The 20,357-nt window shown below is 38.6% G+C and overlaps 2 protein-coding genes across 2 annotated transcripts in view; both read right to left on the reverse strand.

Moving 5' to 3' along the window:
- abcg2d (ATP-binding cassette, sub-family G (WHITE), member 2d) overlaps window positions 1-8,491 on the reverse strand; it is a 10,634-nt gene extending 2,143 nt beyond the window's left edge. Inside the window, exons 1-11 of the mRNA XM_035660583.1 lie at window positions 8,274-8,491; window positions 7,146-7,205; window positions 6,943-7,057; window positions 6,192-6,344; window positions 5,929-6,086; window positions 5,243-5,394; window positions 4,956-5,057; window positions 3,630-3,880; window positions 1,988-2,070; window positions 369-458; window positions 122-243 (exon numbers count right to left, since the gene is read on the reverse strand). Of these exons, the coding sequence (XP_035516476.1) occupies window positions 122-243; window positions 369-458; window positions 1,988-2,070; window positions 3,630-3,880; window positions 4,956-5,057; window positions 5,243-5,394; window positions 5,929-6,086; window positions 6,192-6,344; window positions 6,943-7,057; window positions 7,146-7,205; window positions 8,274-8,491 (1,504 nt within the window). The remainder of the gene's footprint in view (window positions 1-121; window positions 244-368; window positions 459-1,987; window positions 2,071-3,629; window positions 3,881-4,955; window positions 5,058-5,242; window positions 5,395-5,928; window positions 6,087-6,191; window positions 6,345-6,942; window positions 7,058-7,145; window positions 7,206-8,273) is intronic.
- Window positions 8,492-11,580: 3,089 nt separating this feature from the next.
- ppm1k (protein phosphatase, Mg2+/Mn2+ dependent, 1K) lies at window positions 11,581-20,084 on the reverse strand. The gene is made up of 7 exons (XM_035660019.1): window positions 19,946-20,084; window positions 18,147-18,656; window positions 17,775-17,875; window positions 15,391-15,556; window positions 14,695-14,839; window positions 14,404-14,538; window positions 11,581-13,681 (listed from the first exon to the last, which is right to left on the reverse strand). The coding sequence occupies exons 2-7, from the start codon at window positions 18,587-18,589 to the stop codon at window positions 13,550-13,552; spliced, it is 1,122 nt and encodes a 373-aa protein (XP_035515912.1). The 5' UTR covers window positions 18,590-18,656; window positions 19,946-20,084; the 3' UTR covers window positions 11,581-13,549.
- Window positions 20,085-20,357: the final 273 nt, after the last annotated feature.

Here is a 20,357-nt window from a genome sequence, read left to right on the forward strand (position 1 = left end):
ACACACACACATACACACACTGTTATTAGAGACTAAATACTGAGCTTACTGCATCTAAATTCAGCATTTGGACAAGAGCTCAAAGAGCGAAGTCATTCAGTTATAGATCTGTGAGTCTTACCGATCATAAAGTAGACGATACAGCTGAAGATGACAGAGGTGATGGTGCGCAGAGTGATGTCAGACAGGATCTTAGAGAGGAAGTAGACAGACACTCTGTAGTAGCCACTGATGTACTCATGCCTGTAGCAAGAAAGCACGAGCAGAAGTCAAAGTTTGGCTTTACACACTCATTCCGAATTTTACGTCGAATTATCCACATAGATGTCACAGTTGAGTCCTGGCTGACTTTCTGACAGATCACATACACAAAGAGTTTCCTCTCGATGATGAAGAGCTCGGCTGCAGACACGGTGCTGAAACACTGGTTGGTAGTGATGAAGAAGAGGGCGCCCATCCTGCAAGATGAACAGAAACAGTGATACAGAGCAAATGATGAAGGAAACTGCAGAGCCTGTTAGCTTAGCTTAGCATAAAGACTGGAAACAGTGGGAAACAGCTAGCCTGGCTCTGTCCAAAGGCAACAAAACCTGCCTACCTGCATCTCTACAGCTCACTAATTAACATGTTACACACTAACAGTTGTTTGATAAATCTGTACAAAACCAAAGAACTGTGTTCTATACTGTCCTGTGTATGCATTAAATATAATATGAAATATCCATAAAATATGTCACTTAGTCGGGGATGGTCAGTTTACTCAGTGATAGAAAAGAGGTCACTTAAGGTTGAGAACCACTGCTTTGTGTGGTGTGGTCCATATGTACATAAAGGGACTTAAAAGGTGACTGACTCCACTGCGGCCCTGCCCCCAATGAAAAGGAGGGAGGGGTGAATAACTTGAGACATCTAAGCCGCGTACACTGGTGTCTGCCATACTGCCTATGCATTGACCATGAATATAATGACATTAGGACCTTATGTTCCACTCAACCATGCACAGAAAGAAAGAGGGAGACCATTGAAATTTCTGATGTGCTTCAGTGGGCTTGTGAGTACCAGGTTGTGCCCAATAAAATATGGTAAGAGGATTAGTCATTCAGGAATTGCTCTATTTTTCACACTTCTGTATTAAAAGCAGTGAAAACAGAATAATTATTAGGAAACGTGCCCACACTGCATAGCCACATAATATTTTAGATTAACGGAAACATCTAATATGATATCTGTGTGCACATTATAACACATGTACAGATTATAATAACAAGCAGTATCTTTTGATTGTGCATCACAAACTACAAACTACTTTTGATTGAATGTGTCTTACATGAACCTGTTGTTTTTGGTACCTGACAGTTAGGGAAGATAAGGGAAGATAAGGAGATGAAAGTGTTTTTTATTCTTAATTATTAGAAAGTATTATGTAAAAACATGGACCTAGCCAGGAATTTATAATTAAGTTCTGAGTCTTCTCCTTCTGTAAAAACCTAAAATAATGTCTCAAAAATATTTTAATGATTCCTTTTTACATTTCTTCAGATAACAGTTTAATTATATTGTCCGTACATTTTATTGCCAAACATGAGAAGTCTACACGCTGTTTCTAAGCATTTTCCACAGTGACAGGAACACATTTTTGGTGGGGAAATGATAAATCCTTTATTTATTATTTATTTATTTATTTATTCAACTAAAAGAAGCCAAATTTAAGTATATTGAGTCTCGAAAAAATACTGGAATCAGCCAATAAAATAAATAAATGTTAGTTTTTCATTGTAGAATTATCTAAACTCTTCCTAGGTTGCTAAAAAAACACAAATTCCCAGAAACAATACAGAGCACATGACCTCCTTGTTGTCCTCAGTGTTAGCTACAGCGCTCTGTGTACAGTAAATATATTTAGATGGGACCACAGCTACTTAAGCTGCTGTCAAAAACAGAGGACTTCTAACGACATGTGCAGTGTGTATTTCAGCAGGTCTCTCACCTGTTCTGGATTCCACTCTGATCATCTTTGACCCCGAAGAAAATGGCTCCTACGATGAGAGCGAGGAAGATGTTGACTCCCAACTGCACAAACAAAAATAACAACTTTTATATCACTCTACTCATCATTCGTCATTCGAGTCACTTCAGGATCGTGACCTGTTCACACTGGAATCCAGGGCCACATTTAAAAAGTAATGTGACCCAAAAAATCAGACATAAGCACTAAGGCTTGCAGTGTGAACGTAGTCTTAGACAACAGAAGCACTGAGAACCATTTAGAAAAAAACAGACAAATATGTAAAATAAAACATTTTCACGTTGCAATATGAGTAATAAACAAAAAGGTTAGATTTTTTTTCTGTAGTTTTTTCTTCTATTTATCCAATTTGAACGTTTTTTGGTAAGTGTTATTGACAACCAATGTTGGCGTAGTACTTCAGTACCACAAACATTCTTTCTGAAGAATGGAAATAAAACTTGAGCAGTGTCCTCTTAGACAAAAAAAAAGCCAATGATTCTGGGGATCAGGGGGTCAAGTGGACGACCTGCTCCTCCTCCAGACCGGCCTATCCGAGAGAACAACCTGAACCGGCGGTGGGGGAAGATGACAGAAAAGAGTGAGAAAAGTGAAAGCGACACAAGTTTTAATCCTAACAATTTACAGATTATGACAGGACTAAGCGGTTCCCAGGGTGAAGGGATAAGCTAATACGGTTGAGCCTTTTTCACCTCATTCCCCACAGCCCCTCATGTGAAAGCGGGGCAGTGGAGTGATAGGTCATGACGCCATCATGTGATGAGTCCCGGACTGGGGCCAAGGGGCTTTGGGCAGACATGATATCAGTTCAGATCCTGGCCCAAAGAGGCAAGAGTGGGGTCACAACAGTCACCAAAGCCGATTATGGCGCCCACGCCACCTAGAGCCCCTCTTGTAGGATTATTTTGACTTATTTAGGGCCAATTAGCTGTTAATAATTCTTAAAGTGAGGAGACAAAAAGGTGTTAGTGGAACATCATCATGTTTAAACATTTGACCTAAAACAGAAAACTTAAAAAGTTAATGAGGTATCTGTCAGACATGTAGACTTGCGACTTGGACCTGAGTCACAAAAATGAGGACTTGAGACTTTTTGAATGCTCTGTTTTTTTTTTTTGACTTGAGGATACTTGACCTCAAATCAATATATATATATTTTTTTAAAAAGCTGTGCTGTGCATAGTTTTTGCCTTTTGGAGCACTGCCAAACATGTATGAAATATTAGCATGAGCATAAGTTATAAAAAAGCTCCAAATTCTGAATGGATTAATTAGACTTTAAAATTAGCTACCCAATACATAAATGAGTAGCTAAGGAATAGTTTTGGGAAAATGCACTCATTCACTTTTTGGTGAATTAGATGAGAAGCTGGATAACACTCGCTTAGCTTAGCTTAGCATCTAACCAGTAACTATTCCTTTAATACTCTCCTGCCCTCATATACAGCACATGTCCTATTTTCAGCCGTGCAAATATTTAAAACATTACTTATTTATGTGCTACTTCCTGCTTTGTTAATGTTTATTTAATTTTTCCTGCTGCAGATTTGAGACTTGACTTAGGTTTGTATTTGAAGTGAGTAGTGGGGCTGTGTTACTGCACCTGAGCCACTGATGTTTGTGGGTTCAGCATGAGGTTCTGAAAGGTTCTCTTCAGCACCCAACGTAGCTGGTGGAAGAAGGAGCTGTTGTAGGTGATGGTGCGGGACTTTGGACATAAGATACACTCCTTATCCTGGACGATGCGGTCCAGCTCAGCTCTAGTGTCACTGGAGTAGCTGCTATTCCTGTACTCCTCTACCAGGCGCTCCTCGATGCTCTGCCTGGAGCTGCTGAGCTCCTCGAAGTCCAAATCTGGCCATGCACACCAAGAAAATGGCTTATTTACATATTGGAAATACTCTACTACGATAGACACCAATAATTCCATAAAGCATTGGATTGAAAATATTCGTGTGGACTTTTTTTAATATTTACCATATAAATGTGTTTTTTTTAAGTTGGTCTTTCATGTTTCATTCTTTACCTGTTTGAACAGCACCTAACTGAATTATACTACTATGACTTTTTTTGTCAGATTCTGCTTTGAACTGTATTTTTTATGGTTCTGTCTAATCTGTTTTTTCAATTTTATCTTCTTTCTTAAAATCAAATGAATGTGTCTTTTTATATTGCCCTGTGTTTCTTTTATATCTTGTCTGAATGCCTTTTATGTATTATGTAAAGCACTTAAATGACCTTGTTGAAAGGTGTTATACAATTCAACTGGCCTTGTCAGTTTGCCCCTCAAATCTAGGGCTTTTATCCATTCCCTGCTCTAATTGCAAAACTAAAGATGACCGTGCCTTTGCTGTTTTAGCCCCGACATTGTGGAACAGTCTTTCCCAATCACTACGATCAACTGCATCTCACCCTCCAGCACCACGAGTGGAGCATACTTTAATCTGCAGATGACAGATGATTATCATTAGTGTTGAGTGGGCATAAATTAGTATCCGGGAGAGTATCGTCAGAGTCAATATCTGTCCATGTAAATATAGCATATAAATATAAATAAAACTTGTTCTGTAAATAGTTCTCTTACTCTTGTGATCAAAAATATTGATCTGAAGCTCAATTCTGGAGCTGTTCTGTTCTGTTGGCTAAACAATTAAATAAAATGACTTTTTTTAAAACCCTTGAAATATTATTGACAATAACTACATTACATGCAAACTACAGGATTATGGTCAAGCACACAGTTAAGAACATTAGACAAGCCTCGAATGGGAATGGGAGGTTAAAATATTATATACATATAATAAATAACAAAATTTAAAAAATGCTTTCACATGTTTACAAATCCATCTTGTTACTAAGGAAGATTTATGAAGACATCACCTTGGCAGTATTATTATTATTATTATTCATTATTCATTCATGCCATTACCTTCAGATCCGTGCACTTTGGTCATGGTCGTGGCGGTGGAGTCTCCATTAATAACATCCAGAAAGAAGTCAGCTGGGTTGTTGTGTGGCTCACAGGGGTAGCCTGGAATACAGATCACAATGCTACATGTTTGATATCAATACATGTTAGACTGAGACATTATCTAATTTGAAAAAGCCTTATTTGAATAAGGCTGCTTAACCATGTGATTACCAGGTGACATTAAAGGAACAATATGAAGATGTTAGACGGTATCTTGTGGTGATAATAAGTTTCCACATATTCACCAATGTTGGCGAAGTAGTCCAAAGCGTTTGGTGCTGGTCCATGGTACACCATTTTACCACTAACCAGCAGAGTCAGAGTGTCGAACAGTCTATAGATGGAGTATCGTGGTTGGTGAATGGACATAATTATGGTTCTTCCATGATTCGCCATTCTGAAAAGACGCATTGTAAAAATATATATTAATAGAAAACACAATAAAGCTAACTTCTAATTGTAAAACTAAATGTGGTAGGCTTTTAACCATAAAACAATTCTAATCACATTTCACTATAATCAATTAATACTTAAAACAAAATAATGTTTCTATATGTGGTTTTAAATCTTTTAAACCTTTTTTTAAACTTGAATCAATTTATTAACTCATTATAATTAAGCACTGAAGTGGCACACAAGTTTGGATGTAATAAAGAACAATTTATCAAAAACAGTTTTGCATAAATACACCAATATTGTATATTTTAATGTATAATTACATTTAATACTGATATTTGTGCACGGGTACTGAAGTCACAATGGTCAAAGTTGTCCTATTTTCTTTTAAGAGCAACTTTTTGGCACTAAAATAAGCCTAAAATGTGCTAAAATGTTAACTTAAAATGTATTCAAAAAACTAATTGGGGCACGCACAAATCTGAAGATAATCCATAATTAAATCAGAGGAATGGAAGAAAAACTTCTTGATTACCTTTTCAGTAACAGCAGGACAGAGTTAGCAGTACTAGCATCCAATCCTGTGGTCGGTTCATCCAGAAAGAGGACAGAGGGATCAATGATCAACTCCATGCCGATGTTTGTCCTCTTCCTCTCTCCTCCAGAGATTCCCCGGGTCATCTGTGTGCCCACCTGAGAAAAACACCCATAATAACCAATCAACCTGTCCTGACTCTCACCCGATGAAGCTTGAGGTAGACCACAAGATAAGTAATTGGGACGTGTGTGTATATTTACCTTGGAGTCAGCCACCTTGGTGAGACCCAGTTCTTTAATGAGATGATTGACTCGAGCCTCCTTCTCACTCTGAGGCACACAGCTGGGCAGCCGCAGAGCTGCAGAAAAACGCAGATTCTCCCTCACAGTCAGGGTGCCCATGACCACGTCTTCCTAGGAAGGGAGACGAGAGCTCGAGGTCAAAGACAGTTATATATAAATAGACATTTCCACACACCTGTAATGCAGAGATGTTGACCTAATAGTGTGTAGAAACTAGAAAACTCTGTATTTAAAGCTGTTATAATTAACATTTTATATTTACAAGGGATCACCCAACTCTGAAGTTCTTAGTTCTTAGCATTTTGGTGTCTTTAAGACATTTTTTTCTGGTTCTAAGGCCCGAAACTTTACTTTTTTAGGTTTTGATTCACTCTCTCTTTAGCGTTGTTTCCAGCCACAGCAGTTTTTTGTGAAAAAGCTCTGATAAACCCACTGCACACTACCTACCCAGCACCAAACAGCAAACAGACAAAGCTAGCAACTAGCTGGTAAACAAGAGTTAGTGGAGACCAAACCAGAAAGTGAATATCAGACATAAAATTTCTCAAGTGGATACAAACAAGACTGTAAATTGAATAGAACGTTGTTGCAACTGTTTTCTACATCACAATTAAAGGTAAAACATATATCAGTGTTGTGCTTCCATTGGGTAAGTCGACAAACAAACCAGCTTATGCAGGTTTACGTAATCAAAATAATTCATATGCACCTGAACCACATAGCCAGAGAGGCACTTGAAGTTTGGAGGCTGTGGCGCTCTGTCAATGAGAACTTCTCCTGAGAGGCCAGAAGGATCCTTCCTTGCAGCCAGAATATCCAAGAATCTGTCAACGAAAACAAAACAATACTTTTGTACTCTACAACAACAAATGCTGGCTACTATTTTTTCTTGGAGATCAGTGTAATACTCACGAAGATTTTCCACTTCCAGTAGGTCCAAGAATAGCGTTGAGGCCAGGTCTCATGATCCCACTGCAAGACAACAACACACACCGCTCTGTAAGCGATTTAACATGGATACGTTTATTTTAAGGCAACGACTTGGACATATTCAAATAGTTTGCATTTATTTCTAAGGTATGTAATAATCTTCACCGCACCAGTCTTATGATAGAGATGTGAGGAGTGTGAAATAAAGTGGATTAATGTGATTCTTAAATTATTTTCTTCATCAGACTTTTTATTTTACATATATTTTTCCTTCTCAAACCAAATAAAATAATGTTCATGAAAAGATTTTGGGGTTTCATGAGCATTTTTTGAAAGCTGCACACACACACACACACACACACACACAAAATCTATACTGTGCTGTAAAAAAATAAAATAATTGAAGAGCAAATCCTTTGACATCAGAGGGAACAGTTACAAAAGCACCAGAAAGAGTCAGTGATATAAAACGGAATTAAAAGACTGAATAAAAGCCTGGCAGTGGATCACGTGACGGTGTTTAATTCTTTCCCTGGCAGACTGCTCTTTACCGCATCAGAGAGATTATATGCAAGAAACCATGCTTAATATCATATAATTAACACTGAGGCGGGAAAAGGCCCAAAAACTTGTGTGAAATGATTCATTCTTCCATGGGAAATGTCAGCTGTGCTTAATACCATCAGAAAGAAACCAACGTAAGAGTCCATTCACTATTGTTTCGGCTTTGTATAAGGATACAATGAGCCATACAGATTCCACATGAAGAACCACCGCTCTCTGACTGTAACAGGGTCCCACAGATTCAGGGACTCAAAGGAATTACTGCAATTCATTGTTATGTCACGCCAAAATGTTTGTTTCTGCAAGTCAACACACCAATAATCACCAGATTTGTGATAGTTTTTAGTCTTGTTCTCTAACAAAAAGCTCATAATAAAAGATCCTTAAGCTTCTACTGAACTCTGAATGAATGAGAGAAAAGAGAAAGAAAACAACTAAATGTGCCACATTTCAAAAACCTATGAGTCTCCTTGTAACGTTTGCAGCATTTCTATGTGTGATACAACTGACAAAGACACAAAACAGTTGTGTTCAGTTTCAACTGACTTGAGGTCGACCAGTATTTCCCTGGCACTGGTTTTCCTTTTGCAGAGAAATCCGCTCTTCAGCTGCACTTTGTACTGGATGTTGTGGAAGCTCACGGTGGAGCCGCACGGCTGCGGGTTCTGGTCCATGGCCGTGACGACCTTTGATCTGGCCGTCCCGTTGGTGTTGCCGATATCTTCTATCATTGCAATGTTGATGTGGTTGGCTCTCTCCATCATCCTCTGCAGCAAACACCCTGTCAAATGACAGTGATATAAATAGATAGAAATCAATATTATACTTTATTTTGTGATGTACAATTCATAGATTCCATCAATTAGTAAATAAGCATCTGAGCATTTTTCTTATGTGACTTTACATAAACATTTCATAGAACAACAATCAACAATAGACTCAATATAACTGAAGAGAATACCAAACAAACAATGAATATTAATTGAAAAACCAACTAATAAACTAACGAAATCGAAAAAAAATAACAAATAGACATACTAATTTTGTGTTTTAGCTCTTTTTGGCATTTACTGATTTGTTACATACCGAGGTGATATACAAAAATGCAGAAAAAACTAAGGAATGTTTCTCTTTATTAATTAAAATTCAATATTAATATATCTCATGGACTGTATGTGTGGCAACTGTTTAGGACAGTTTGCACTAATTAGTTGATGCTGGGCAAATAAAATGGACATACAAATGTCTCCTTAAGTGGAGGAAGGTTAAAAAATCGTCTACCTTTGGTAACACTACTTGTTCTACTAAAGCCCCATTAATGTTCATTATGGTATTAATCAATTCAAATGATGTGTCAAAGAAGTGTTGTCTCTGTATGCTTGTACAATATTCCAGGAACAAAAACAGGATGCTGAAAATTTAAATCCCAACGGTATAACCTATAACTTATAATATTTAACAAGCGTATATCCAAATGTTATCCCTAAAGTCAGAAAAAGACCGTCTAGCATCTTTAAATGTTACACCCTCGATCATCTCTATGCCCCAGGAATTCAACAGCTCCAGTTTCTTTATATCACAAGACAGACCAGTAAAGAAAAGGCTGCTTGTCGTCACAAAACAGAAACATACTGACGTTTAACACAAACAGGGCGATTAGAAAACAAGACAAACGTGGGCAAACTAAATTCTTTTTGTATAATATACAGTATGTTTAAGTCCACAGTTTGTTTAAAAATAGAATATATTTTCCGCTGGTTTAAAGACTTCTTCATAAAGTCTCATAAATGAAAACATACACAAACAAACAATAACAATAAAAACTACTTTATTATAACTACTATACTTAGAAGATGACTCCAATTCCTCAGTACAATGCTGTGGCCTCGTCTTTTTATTCTCCTTATTAAAGGTCCAATGTGTATGAATAATGTGTGTATACATTTATTAATTTAATTAATCGACATCTTGGTCACCAGGTCCTATGCTACATCTGAGGACAGTGAGATCACATGTTGGATATTTAGGGGGATGTGAGGGTTTTGATTTATCTATAAATAAATATATTTATTTTATATATTATTATATAAATCAAAACGTACTTACTTACAACTTTGGGGAACGTAATGGTACATTTGCAAATGTAAGGCCTCAGTTTTATTAGATTCTATGGCATATATGGTCCTTCATATAATCATTTTTTCCAGATGAAGAAAATGACCACAAGAATTGAGAACGTAAATCAAGTTCAACTTTATTTTAAGGTGGCTACTTTCTTTACTTCATGCATGGGCTTCAGCAACTTTTACCCTTTTTACAGCTTTAGTATGTTCTAGAGAAACGTGTCAAGAAATTAAATCAAATAGTATACTGCGACTGGGAACTGGTTATTCATTTTCTCACCAAATCTTATCCATAAAAAAAACCTACACACAGGACACATGACTATCTTAAACTCCTGACTACAGCACTGATTCACACACTACTTTATTTCAACATGTGCCACAGTTGTGGATTTAAAGCACTAAAAAGGCTTAAAACATTTTTTAGTACATCAGGAAGGCTTACTTTAAATATCAAGGAACATTTTCTTCATGCTTCCTAATCAGACAAACCAGGTAAAAAAGATCAGAGGCCATCAGTGTTGCTGCAGAGAAAAGTAAAGGTTTGTTGCAGGGACTTACCGGGCTGTGAGACTGTGAGAACGCTGCTGGTTGGGGTCCCGCTGCAGCCTTCAGGAGCGCTGCTGCTGCAGACTGACAGAGCAGACAGACTGTGCAGGCTGACTAACATCAGGTCATGACAGCAGGGGACAGGTGCCTCACCATCCAGCCACACACTCAGCTGGGATCCCACCAAGCTGCAGGGGTTTAATAACCCTTTATGTACCACCCAAAGAAGACATGAATGATTGAAATGAAACTTATTTTCACTCCTTTAACGCTGGTTTCCACTCATTTCTGTCCAGTGTGAAAATCCAGTAGGAGACTTGTGAAACTTGCTACAATTTATCCAAGTTTGCATTATTTTTTTGTTACATTATTATTGGATGTTAGAGCAGAACACACCTTTAAAATAAATCTGCAGTATACACAACTTAAGCAAGTTTCACAAGTTTATTATTTTTCAAACAGTACACGATCTCTTTAAATACCAATGGCTGCCCCGGTTCGAAAAACACATGATAAAATACCTTTCAGCTTAAAAACTAAGTGAAAAGTTAGAAAAAGTAGCTCTACCCAAAGCCAATAATAATCTAACTTTCAGTGGCTTTGGCCTGACTCTTTCCTTAGCCAGACGTTGCCTAGCAACACAATTAGCAGGAATTGTCAGTTAGCCAGAAACAGTTTAATTATGTTTAAAATAAAAACATATGAGTGGCTTTTTTTGTGCCTCAGCATCTTTTTCAATCCTAGGACATACTGCAGCTACAATCTGTTGCATAATGTCAGCATAACGTTAACTAGCATTGCATCATGAAGCTAGGTGGCTAATTATCTGAAGGCAACTTTGGTATTTAAGCAACTGATAAATCTATATCTCCTGGACTTATATACATATAGTTTTTACTATCTATGTGTATATATATTTTAAATATATATATCAGCATATCTGGTGTTTTCATATTTGATTAGACATAAAAACTTACATTGTTTCTTTATCTATTGCCACCATAAGCAGTGTACAACTAATTGCTCATAACGGTTCAATATTGCTCAATAAAATTTTGATACAAAACGTTTTTGACAATCCAGAAAAAGTAAATCTCCGTTGCGGTTTTATGATTGTGACGTAACAAAGTAAATATTTAACGGTTCCAACAATAGCATTCAACAAAGACAACATCTTTTTTGGTGTATAGTTTTAATTTGAAGTGTTTCACAAGCCATTCAGACCAAAAATACAGTACAAACAGAGTGTAGTTCAAAGAGTCACATTTAGGTCCCAGGTACAGATCCACAGCTGCAATGATTGTATTTGACAGTAAATATAAACCGAACACAGTCTGATAGATAACTTTAACAGGCGAGAAGGCTTGTAATGAGTATGTTATAAAGTCTTTACAATAAATCAAGGTTTCATTCAATATGTGAACGAAGGAGGAAAACAGTTATTTACAAAACATATATAAGTGGTGTTTAAGGACATAGAATAATGACAGAAGTCTCACAAACGGAACAATGCTGATAAATATGACGTTTTGCATTTGTCTAGCTTCAACAACGACAAAACAAAAAGATCCAACAGTGAACCAAAACGGCACGATCCAATGGTTTGTCTGCCTTTTGCACTGGAAATATATCCACTCACATCAGGGTCAGCCAAGACAACTCAGCAATACAGCTTAATTACTCCTTCACCCAACAGGGTTTTGATTGTATTCGTTAGTCATGGAGGGCATTGAAGCAAACATTCACATTGTCATACATGGCTCTTAGCTGAACAGTTCTTTAGTGTTGCATTAAGTGTGCATTCGCTCTTTCTGAGTGACACTGAAATGGCGTAAAATGAGGAATTACCGATTGTAACAGAGTTACGATCAAAATGGTGTACATACACACACACACGATACAAGCAAGCACCTATGCAAAGTTCCTGCGTGTGAAATATTCTGTTTAGACGAGTTATGCAACAGAGAACTATCAGTTTTCCAGATGTACATAAATAGAATTATTTACAAAACATACACTATACATTTGTGTACCCTGAACACTTCTTTGTGCCCTAACAAGACCTGTTTCAAATCAGTACAGATATAAACACTTAGACGAGCGTGAGCAATGTTTAATTTGCCAGAAACGTGAATATCTTTTTTTTTTTTTATACACGTCAAGAATCAGCCCCTGAAATGCTGTTGATATAAAACAGCATTAAGCAACTCCATTCACACTAGTTCACTAGAACACAGAACATTCAGGGGTTTGTTTATTTTTCTCCCAATGATTGTGCAATTGGGCAATCTATGCTTTTCAATAGTGCTTTAGTTAAGTACTATAAGTACAAATAAAACAACAACTGTTAAACATTGTTTAAGGGGCAGTCGGGAACAAATCAGTTTCAAAGATTAAACTTTAAATATTTCTGTATCGTCTAATTTAGATAAACAAGTTGAGGAGGAAACTCCAGAATTGACATATAGCCATTAAGACTTACTTTGGCCATGATATTTATATTCCAGTTGTTTCAGAAGTTGCTTTAAGTATGTATTCTCATACACCGGCTCAATTAAGTCCAATCAAATGGCAAATTAGTTCAATTATTATATTTTCCCACTTTCTTCTCTGCATGTCATTCTACTGTTAGCAATGAGAAATTAAACTGGTAAAATCGAGATACACTTTTCTTTTTTCTTTTTAAATGCAACTTATTCAAGTTAACCATGAAAATAAAAACTTGGGTATTTTGAACAGCTAAAAAGATAAAAAATGAACTGAATGGCAGAAAGTCTTAAAATCTTAGCTAATGTAGAGAAGTTTACAAATTTGCTGAGTGACAGGCTGCAGGTCATCATGAATTGCTATCTGCCATTCAAACACTTCTCAGCTTTTAGCACCTCTAAGGTCATTGGCTTGCTAGTAGATAAAACCTTGTATAAAGAGGATGTTTTTCTTTTAGTGCACATCTTGAATTCACTGCCTCTTATGTCACAGAGGCTAATAAATATCATGCTCTAAATAACACGTTGTAACCCTTAGGTATTATTGTTTAGGCAAACAGAACCACACTCTTCATAATGTTTCCACAAGGACACTATCGTTTGATTGTATTGCACACAATAATTAGGTCCGAAGACCACACCTTTTCATCCAACGGCCCGCTGACTACGCCCAGCGACCGCTCGACACGAAACTTCTGCTGAAGGAGAAACTTGAGTCCGAACTCTCGTGCTTTCCCCAAGCACCAAACGGCACCACGATAATTGTGCTGTTGTCCTCTGAGCCATACTGAAGAGCCTGAGAGAGAGAGAGAGAGAGAAGAGGAAAACAAGTCAGCCGTGTGCGGAGCATGTCTGACTTCACTAGACTGAAGGGGAGATTGTCTACCAGTTATTTACAGATACTGGGAGTGAGAGATGTTTTGGTGAGGCACCGGCGCAAAACACAATGTTAGAGATAGGTGTGAAAATATTTTTGGTTCATTATGAAACCGTGGCGAGCCACCACACTCTATAGTTACTAGGAAAGGCTGCCTGTAGGCGTATATGCTGCCCTGTCAGGACCAGAAGAACTGAAAAACTAGTACAGTCACATTTTCAGAGCTTTGGCATCGACTTGGTACATCCGTAACTGGAACCTCCACACTTTGACAGGTGTAGCAAATACATTTTTTTTTCCTAGCATCCAATATTCTGCACAACAACAAAAACTGTCAACAAAACCTGTGGCTCAGAGGAACAAGCTGTACCAGACTTTGCTGCACAGACTGTACTTGTTAGTAGGATCAATTAATTGGTACTTTTGGTCTTTTTGTGGAATTTTTTGACCGTGAGAAAAACCTATATTAGGCTTAAGGTGCTTTCAGACACCATTTTCTTATCCTTTAAGGAACAAAAACATAGGAATAATACTTGAAATGAGTGGTGTGTATTCATAGGCTACAGAGCAGAGTGCTTGTACACAATACTGCCGCGTGGTTTCACCGTGGGCGTATTAAAAGCCAACCATAAACGTCTTACCTGGTCAGATATTCTCTGAGCTGCCTCCTTGGGGTCGTGGCACTGGTTGATGACGTTGCAGATCTCTTGGCTGTTCATAATGAAGTTAACGCCGTCTGTGGTCAGCGCCAGGAATGAGTCGTGGGCATGGTGCAACTGAAGAAAAGACAGCAATGTTTCCCGCCATGTAGCACTGAATTACAACTATAATTCATAAGAGATAACAAATTCTGCAAAAACCTGCAGAGAACACAAATCAAATCCTAAAATACCTAAATTATACCTTTATAAGTCCTAAATGTATAATCCTACCGTTACTCTCTTGGTCTCAGGCTCAGCGATGACCCCCATGTTCTTCAGGTCAAAGTCTCCAATGCTGCGAGTCATGGCCAACCTGCCGTTGACGTTTGGCTGTCCCAGACTATTCCAGGTGATAAAACCCCCACTTTTCTTTATCCTTGAGGCGGGTGCAGAGGGAGACAAAGATACATCAGGACTGAAAACACCACTTTGAAATGTGTGATTCTTAAGTTTCAGGAAAAATAAACCTAGCATGTTGGGTTTTACTCAACAGGGAACACAAATTGAACTTTTCATTTCACTGTCCCCAACCCGTCAGAGCAAACTATTATTTGTGATGGCTAATTACACAACGCCAAATGTTTAATGGGCTTCTCAGTTACCTAAAGATATGTCACAAACTGGTATACTCCATAGAGACATGTCCAACATCAAAAACCAGTGGTGAGCTTAATTTACAATCAATCAATGTAAATAACTGCAATCAATGCTTAGATGGACAGTTCAGTACCTTCTTTTAGTCAACAGATGTTCTAATGGATACGAGTTTAGTTAGTCTAATTTGTCTAAAGTTCTTCTGACAGGCACAACAACCCTGAAAATGAAGCCCTAACTGAAAACCCACGTGTAGTGTCTTCAGGAACCATTACGTGTCTTACCATTATCCCCTGCTGATGTGCTTTGTCTAAACTGACAACACCTTCGTACCTTTCTTTCTCGTCCTTCCTCTCGGGAGTGTGGTCGACAGTGAGTTTAAGGGCTTTGCCCTTGCGGCCCAGCATGGCGCGGCTGTCACCCACACTGCCCACCACCAGCTCAATGCCGTCCCTCAGCAGGGCCACAGTGGAGGTGGTTCCTGCGTTCATCCCGGGTGCTACAGAGACATGAAAGGAAACATCAGAGGTGGAATGTGCCATAAAAAAAAGCTCCACACAAAACGTCACTGTTCACATTGTTCACAACAACCACACGGTGTATCTCACGCTCTCACATCCACACACCAAAACATGAACACATGGGTGGGAAGTCATAAAGTGGACTTACAGCAAACTAGAGATTGCACAGTTAACAATAGAGGAGGCAGTCACACATGCAGGTCGAACTGTTTTAGCACAGAGTTGAGGTCCAGAGCAAATTTTACAGAAGACTTGCGTCTTAGGTTGAACATACAAATAATAAATGTTACCTGACACAACATCAGTGGCCAGTATTTAAATTTGTATTCAAAAAGCAAAAGCAACACATAAACTCATCTAAAATAGAAAACTACTTTTCTTAAAACTTGCTGAGAGGGGTTTGTTTTACTTCTATGTTTTGCATGCATTTATCTTGCACCACTAATCTGTCATAAAGGAAAACACCAAATCTGACTACTGACTAATTTGTTCTCATTAATGCAAGCAAGCTGTGAGATGTTATTTTAACACTGAAAGCAGCAACGTGGTTCCAACCAAATTTATGTGTCTGGCAAATGATGTTTGAGCAGCGGATATTTAACTGCACATAAACACTAAACTTGAGGTCCTTCCTTCAGGGAAGACAAAAATCACGTCAATCAATCAATGTCATTAAACAGATTTTCCTGCTGACATTTGTAGGCCTGCAGCAGAGCTTTTTCTCACCATGGAAATAAATGACAGGACTACCTTGAGATTTTTAAGCTTGTTTTTTTTTTTTTTTTTGCCTAATCTGCATATTAAACATGCTGAATCTCATGGACTAGATCTGTCACTGGCAACATACATCTCATACAACTTGTCAAACGGAAGCACTGTCTCACAAGAAGCTTTGCATACACTTGGTGAGAAGAAAAGAAAAGGAAGAGAGAGAGAGAGAGTGAGGAGTGAGAGAAAGATAGGGAACCTTCCAGTAGTCCAGGATTTAGGACCCGCTGGACTCTCCTTCAATATCTAGCCTCTCGTCATCCACATTGGTGCCAAGGGCCTCCAGCTCTTAGCTGGGTCAGCAGCTGCCGTAGATAACATGCACACACACACACAGGCATATTGGGACATTTCACACAACGTGGCCGATGTATGGCCACATTATAGATATACTAGCTTTTATATCAACAGGTAACCTAAATCAGATATAATGCCATTTGAGAAACACATGCAGACCATATGATTTATCGAGAGAAAGGTTTTGCATTCATTTGTTCGAGGGAAGCTCGAATTACCCCCCCAACATCAATTTCAGCGCTTGTGTTAAACAATAAACTTTGCAGACTGAGAAAAATAAAATCAAAAGATGGGTAACACATTAAAGGAAAAAACAACATTTAGTGTCGGGCCACCATAAGCCTTTGAATGAGCTTCAATGGCATAGACTCTACAGGTCTGTGAAGACCATAACATATGGTTGACAGCATTTTCATACTCAAAAACCATTCAGTGACCCCTCGTGCCCGATGTGGAAAGATCCACTTCGCTATGTTTATCCACACATGTGCTCACGTTTTTCCCTTTAATTTGTCACCTTCCTGTATGCGTAGATGCAGCACTGGAAGCAGTGAAGCACTAGCGTGTTCGCTCTACTTGTAGCTGGTTTATTGTTCATTACTTATTAAGTAACTTTGGCTTAAATGACAGACCTCTAACCAGAAGTGCTCGGGTCATGTCAGTGGAAATCCAATCATTTTAAACCTAAGTAGGAAAAGTAAGTTAGGTTTTGAACAGAGAAGAAAGTGTTGTTACATGTAGAGCTGCAACAATTAGTCAACTAATCGATTAGTTGATCAACTGAAAAATAATAGCCAACTATTATGATTATATATATATGTATTATGATTATTATAAGTCATTTTTCATGCAAACATGGCAGTAAATACTGTTTCTGGCCTTTCGAATATGGAGATTTCCTACTTTTCTGATTTATAATCATATTATACTGAATATTTTAGGGTTTTGGGCTGAAAAAACAAAACATTTAAATACATCACCTTGGATGGACATTTTATAGACCAAACAATTGATTAATCTAGAAAATAATTAATCGATAATGAAAGTTATCATTAGTTGCAGCCCTAATTACAATCACTATGTGTGTATATACACAGTATGTCTATGTACATGTAACATAAAAGAACCTACCAGCTGGAGAGAAGTGCAAGTGCCTTGCAAGAGCTTTGTCTACTTCAAGAAAGGCCTTGGTTAAAACTAATTCCAGATTGGGCTCCTCTGCCACAAGGTCCCTGAAACAAGCACAAGATTACGTTAATCAGAATATCAGCTACAAAAGGTACGACTTATCCTCCTTTTCAAACATTCAAATAGTCCATCATTCAGTTAATCTCCTGTGACACTGACCAGTATAGGTATGTGATAATAGCATATCCAGAACAGAATTAGCACCCGTCATCAACTAAATGCTGGTAAAAATATAATATAACAAAAACTTTGTGACTGGTTGAATTTCAGCATTCACTAGCCGGTAAAAAAAAGTTCATTTTGCATTTTCCTTACTTGATATATTTCTCCATGTACTTTTCACAAAAGTCGGCAGCTTCTGGCCCGCCATGCCCATCGAACACAGCAAAGTACAGGATGTTGTCGGTCATTTGGGAGACCTGGAAGCGGTCTTCATTCTCCTTGCGTTGTCCGATCAGCGAGGCGCAGCCTACCCTCGATAAGCTGACTTTGGGAATGGGCTTGCCGTAGCGAATGCTGGGAGGCAACAGGATGGGCTCATCGATCCGATTGTCCCAGATGCCAAATGAATCCCAAGTAGTGGGGTGGCCACTGCTGTCTGCATCAAAGCGTGTGTTGCTGTGCCGTTTTCCTGAAGGGCTGTACAGTTGTCTACGGAAGATTGTGAACTGGAGGTGGCTGTCCTGCTGAAACGGGAATGGGGCTTTCTGTAAAAGACCACTGCACCTTGCCAGGCGCATGAGACAGGCCGCTGACATCACCCTGACAGCACAAACAATGGAGAAGCACTGGATGCAGAGGGAGAAGGATTTGTCCGTCCGAACCCTGAGGACAAATCGGTTCGGTTAGACTAGACAGGGAAATTTAACGACCATTACAAACGTCTTTTTTGTTTGATCAGCAGGGGCCCACGATACTAACATGTGTAAAATGCTGCAACTGTTGCCATAAAGGTCTCTTGAATCTAGAAATCATTAAGCAAGTGCTATAGATCAACCCTCCAGCCATCTCAAAGAGATATAATAATATGATGCAAATCGTTTACTTATTTACAAAAGGTGCTTAAAACAGTGGCCTGGTTATAGAAGGATGGTTGGAGCTAAGACATAAATGCACAGTACTTAATAACTCTTTAGTAGAGCTGAAATAGTTCGCTGATTGACAGGAAATTAATCAGTAACTGTTCTGATAACTGATTTAAAGTTCCAGTTATTTCTCAAGCAAAAAAAAAATGCAGAATATTTCCTGGTTCCTGGGTTGAATAACAGGATGTGATGCTTTTCTTTGTGATATATACCAACAAACTGATCTATCTTTGGGTGTTAGACTGTTGGTCAGACCAGTATTTATACATATTCTTTGCCTTTGGGAAAGTGTGATGGACACTGTCACTATTCTCTGATATTTGACAAAACAACTGAGTGAAAACAATCAGCAGATTGATCCAGATAAACTAGCTGCAGCACAATAAACCTTAATTAATCAGAATGAACGTTAACTAAAGGACACGACAAGCCTCAACTCTCCACATATCAATCAAAGTCAATTATCTTAATGATAAAAATAAGAAATGTGTGTTTATCGTGACTAAAACTATAGTACATCACCCCTACGTTACCCCCTACGTTTACTAAACACCGTAACGTTTGAAAAGCCTCACAAACGTCTGACCCAAACACATTCACAGCATAGTGCATGCAGCAGTGTAACATGAAGAGGCGGTAAAGTTACCGCTGCACGAATGATGCAACTCCTGTCAGTCAGAACAGCGGGCGAACTGTTAGCTGCTGCGCTAACAACACATCAGTGTGCAGATTATATAACACAAGCGTCAGATGGGGTGTGTCCGCGTTTCACTTATTATACTTAAATACTACTAAATGTCACATTGCTGTTGCGGTTATGAGGGAAAAAAAACAAAAAAACCCCACTTGACTAACGTCGCAGTTAGTTCTCGTTTGGTTTCGGCGGTTTTGACGTTGAGCAGCTAACTAGCGAGCTACGTGGCTAGCATTAGCTAGAAGTTCGCAGTTTGTCCAACAATACTGAGACCCTCCTCCCTCCTCTCCCCCTCCCCTCAACCTCTCGGCTGTGTGTCAGCTAATAAAACATACCTTTGGTGTCTTAGCTGTATTAATACGGTGAAATCTGTGGCTGTTTGTTGACCAGAACCCGCTGATATCTGAATGAAAACCTTCCTCTCGTCCCACTGTGTTTTGAAACGTCAATGTTATCAAACAAGGCCTGTGATGTGACCGCGCCAATCAGCGTGCAGGGAACGGCTACGCCCCCCTTTGACGCCTCCCCCACGTTCAGCGCAGACGATTGGTCGACGAACGTTAAATGACAGCTGTATGCGCCAATCAGCAATCGGCAACTTTGGCATCTGCAGCCAATCAGACACGGGTGTGATGTAGAAGCGCCCTGTAGCGTTGGTTACCATTATGTGAATTTCCCTCAACGTATTTAGTTTCTTAAACATAGCTTTAATTTTGTTCCTATTAGTTATTCTGGGTCTAAACATGT

This window comes from Morone saxatilis, unplaced genomic scaffold (genome assembly GCF_004916995.1).
Source record: "Morone saxatilis isolate NCDOM2014 unplaced genomic scaffold, NCSU_SB_2.0 Contig17, whole genome shotgun sequence".
Classification (NCBI taxonomy): Eukaryota; Metazoa; Chordata; class Actinopteri; family Moronidae; genus Morone; species Morone saxatilis.

What these genes read in the sequence shown, in the direction of transcription:
- ppm1k (XM_035660019.1), bottom strand. Translation starts at nt 18,589, where the DNA reads ATGTCAGCGGCCTGTCTCATGCGCCTGGCAAGGTGCAGTGGTCTTTTA. An exon ending in CTTGCACTTCTCTCCAGCTG is followed by an intron (nt 15,557 to 17,774) that starts GTAGGTTCTTTT and finishes ATGTCTCTGTAG; the next exon opens with CACCCGGGATGAACGCAGGA. An exon ending in CTCAGAGAATATCTGACCAG is followed by an intron (nt 13,682 to 14,403) that starts GTAAGACGTTTA and finishes TCTCTCTCTCAG; the next exon opens with GCTCTTCAGTATGGCTCAGA.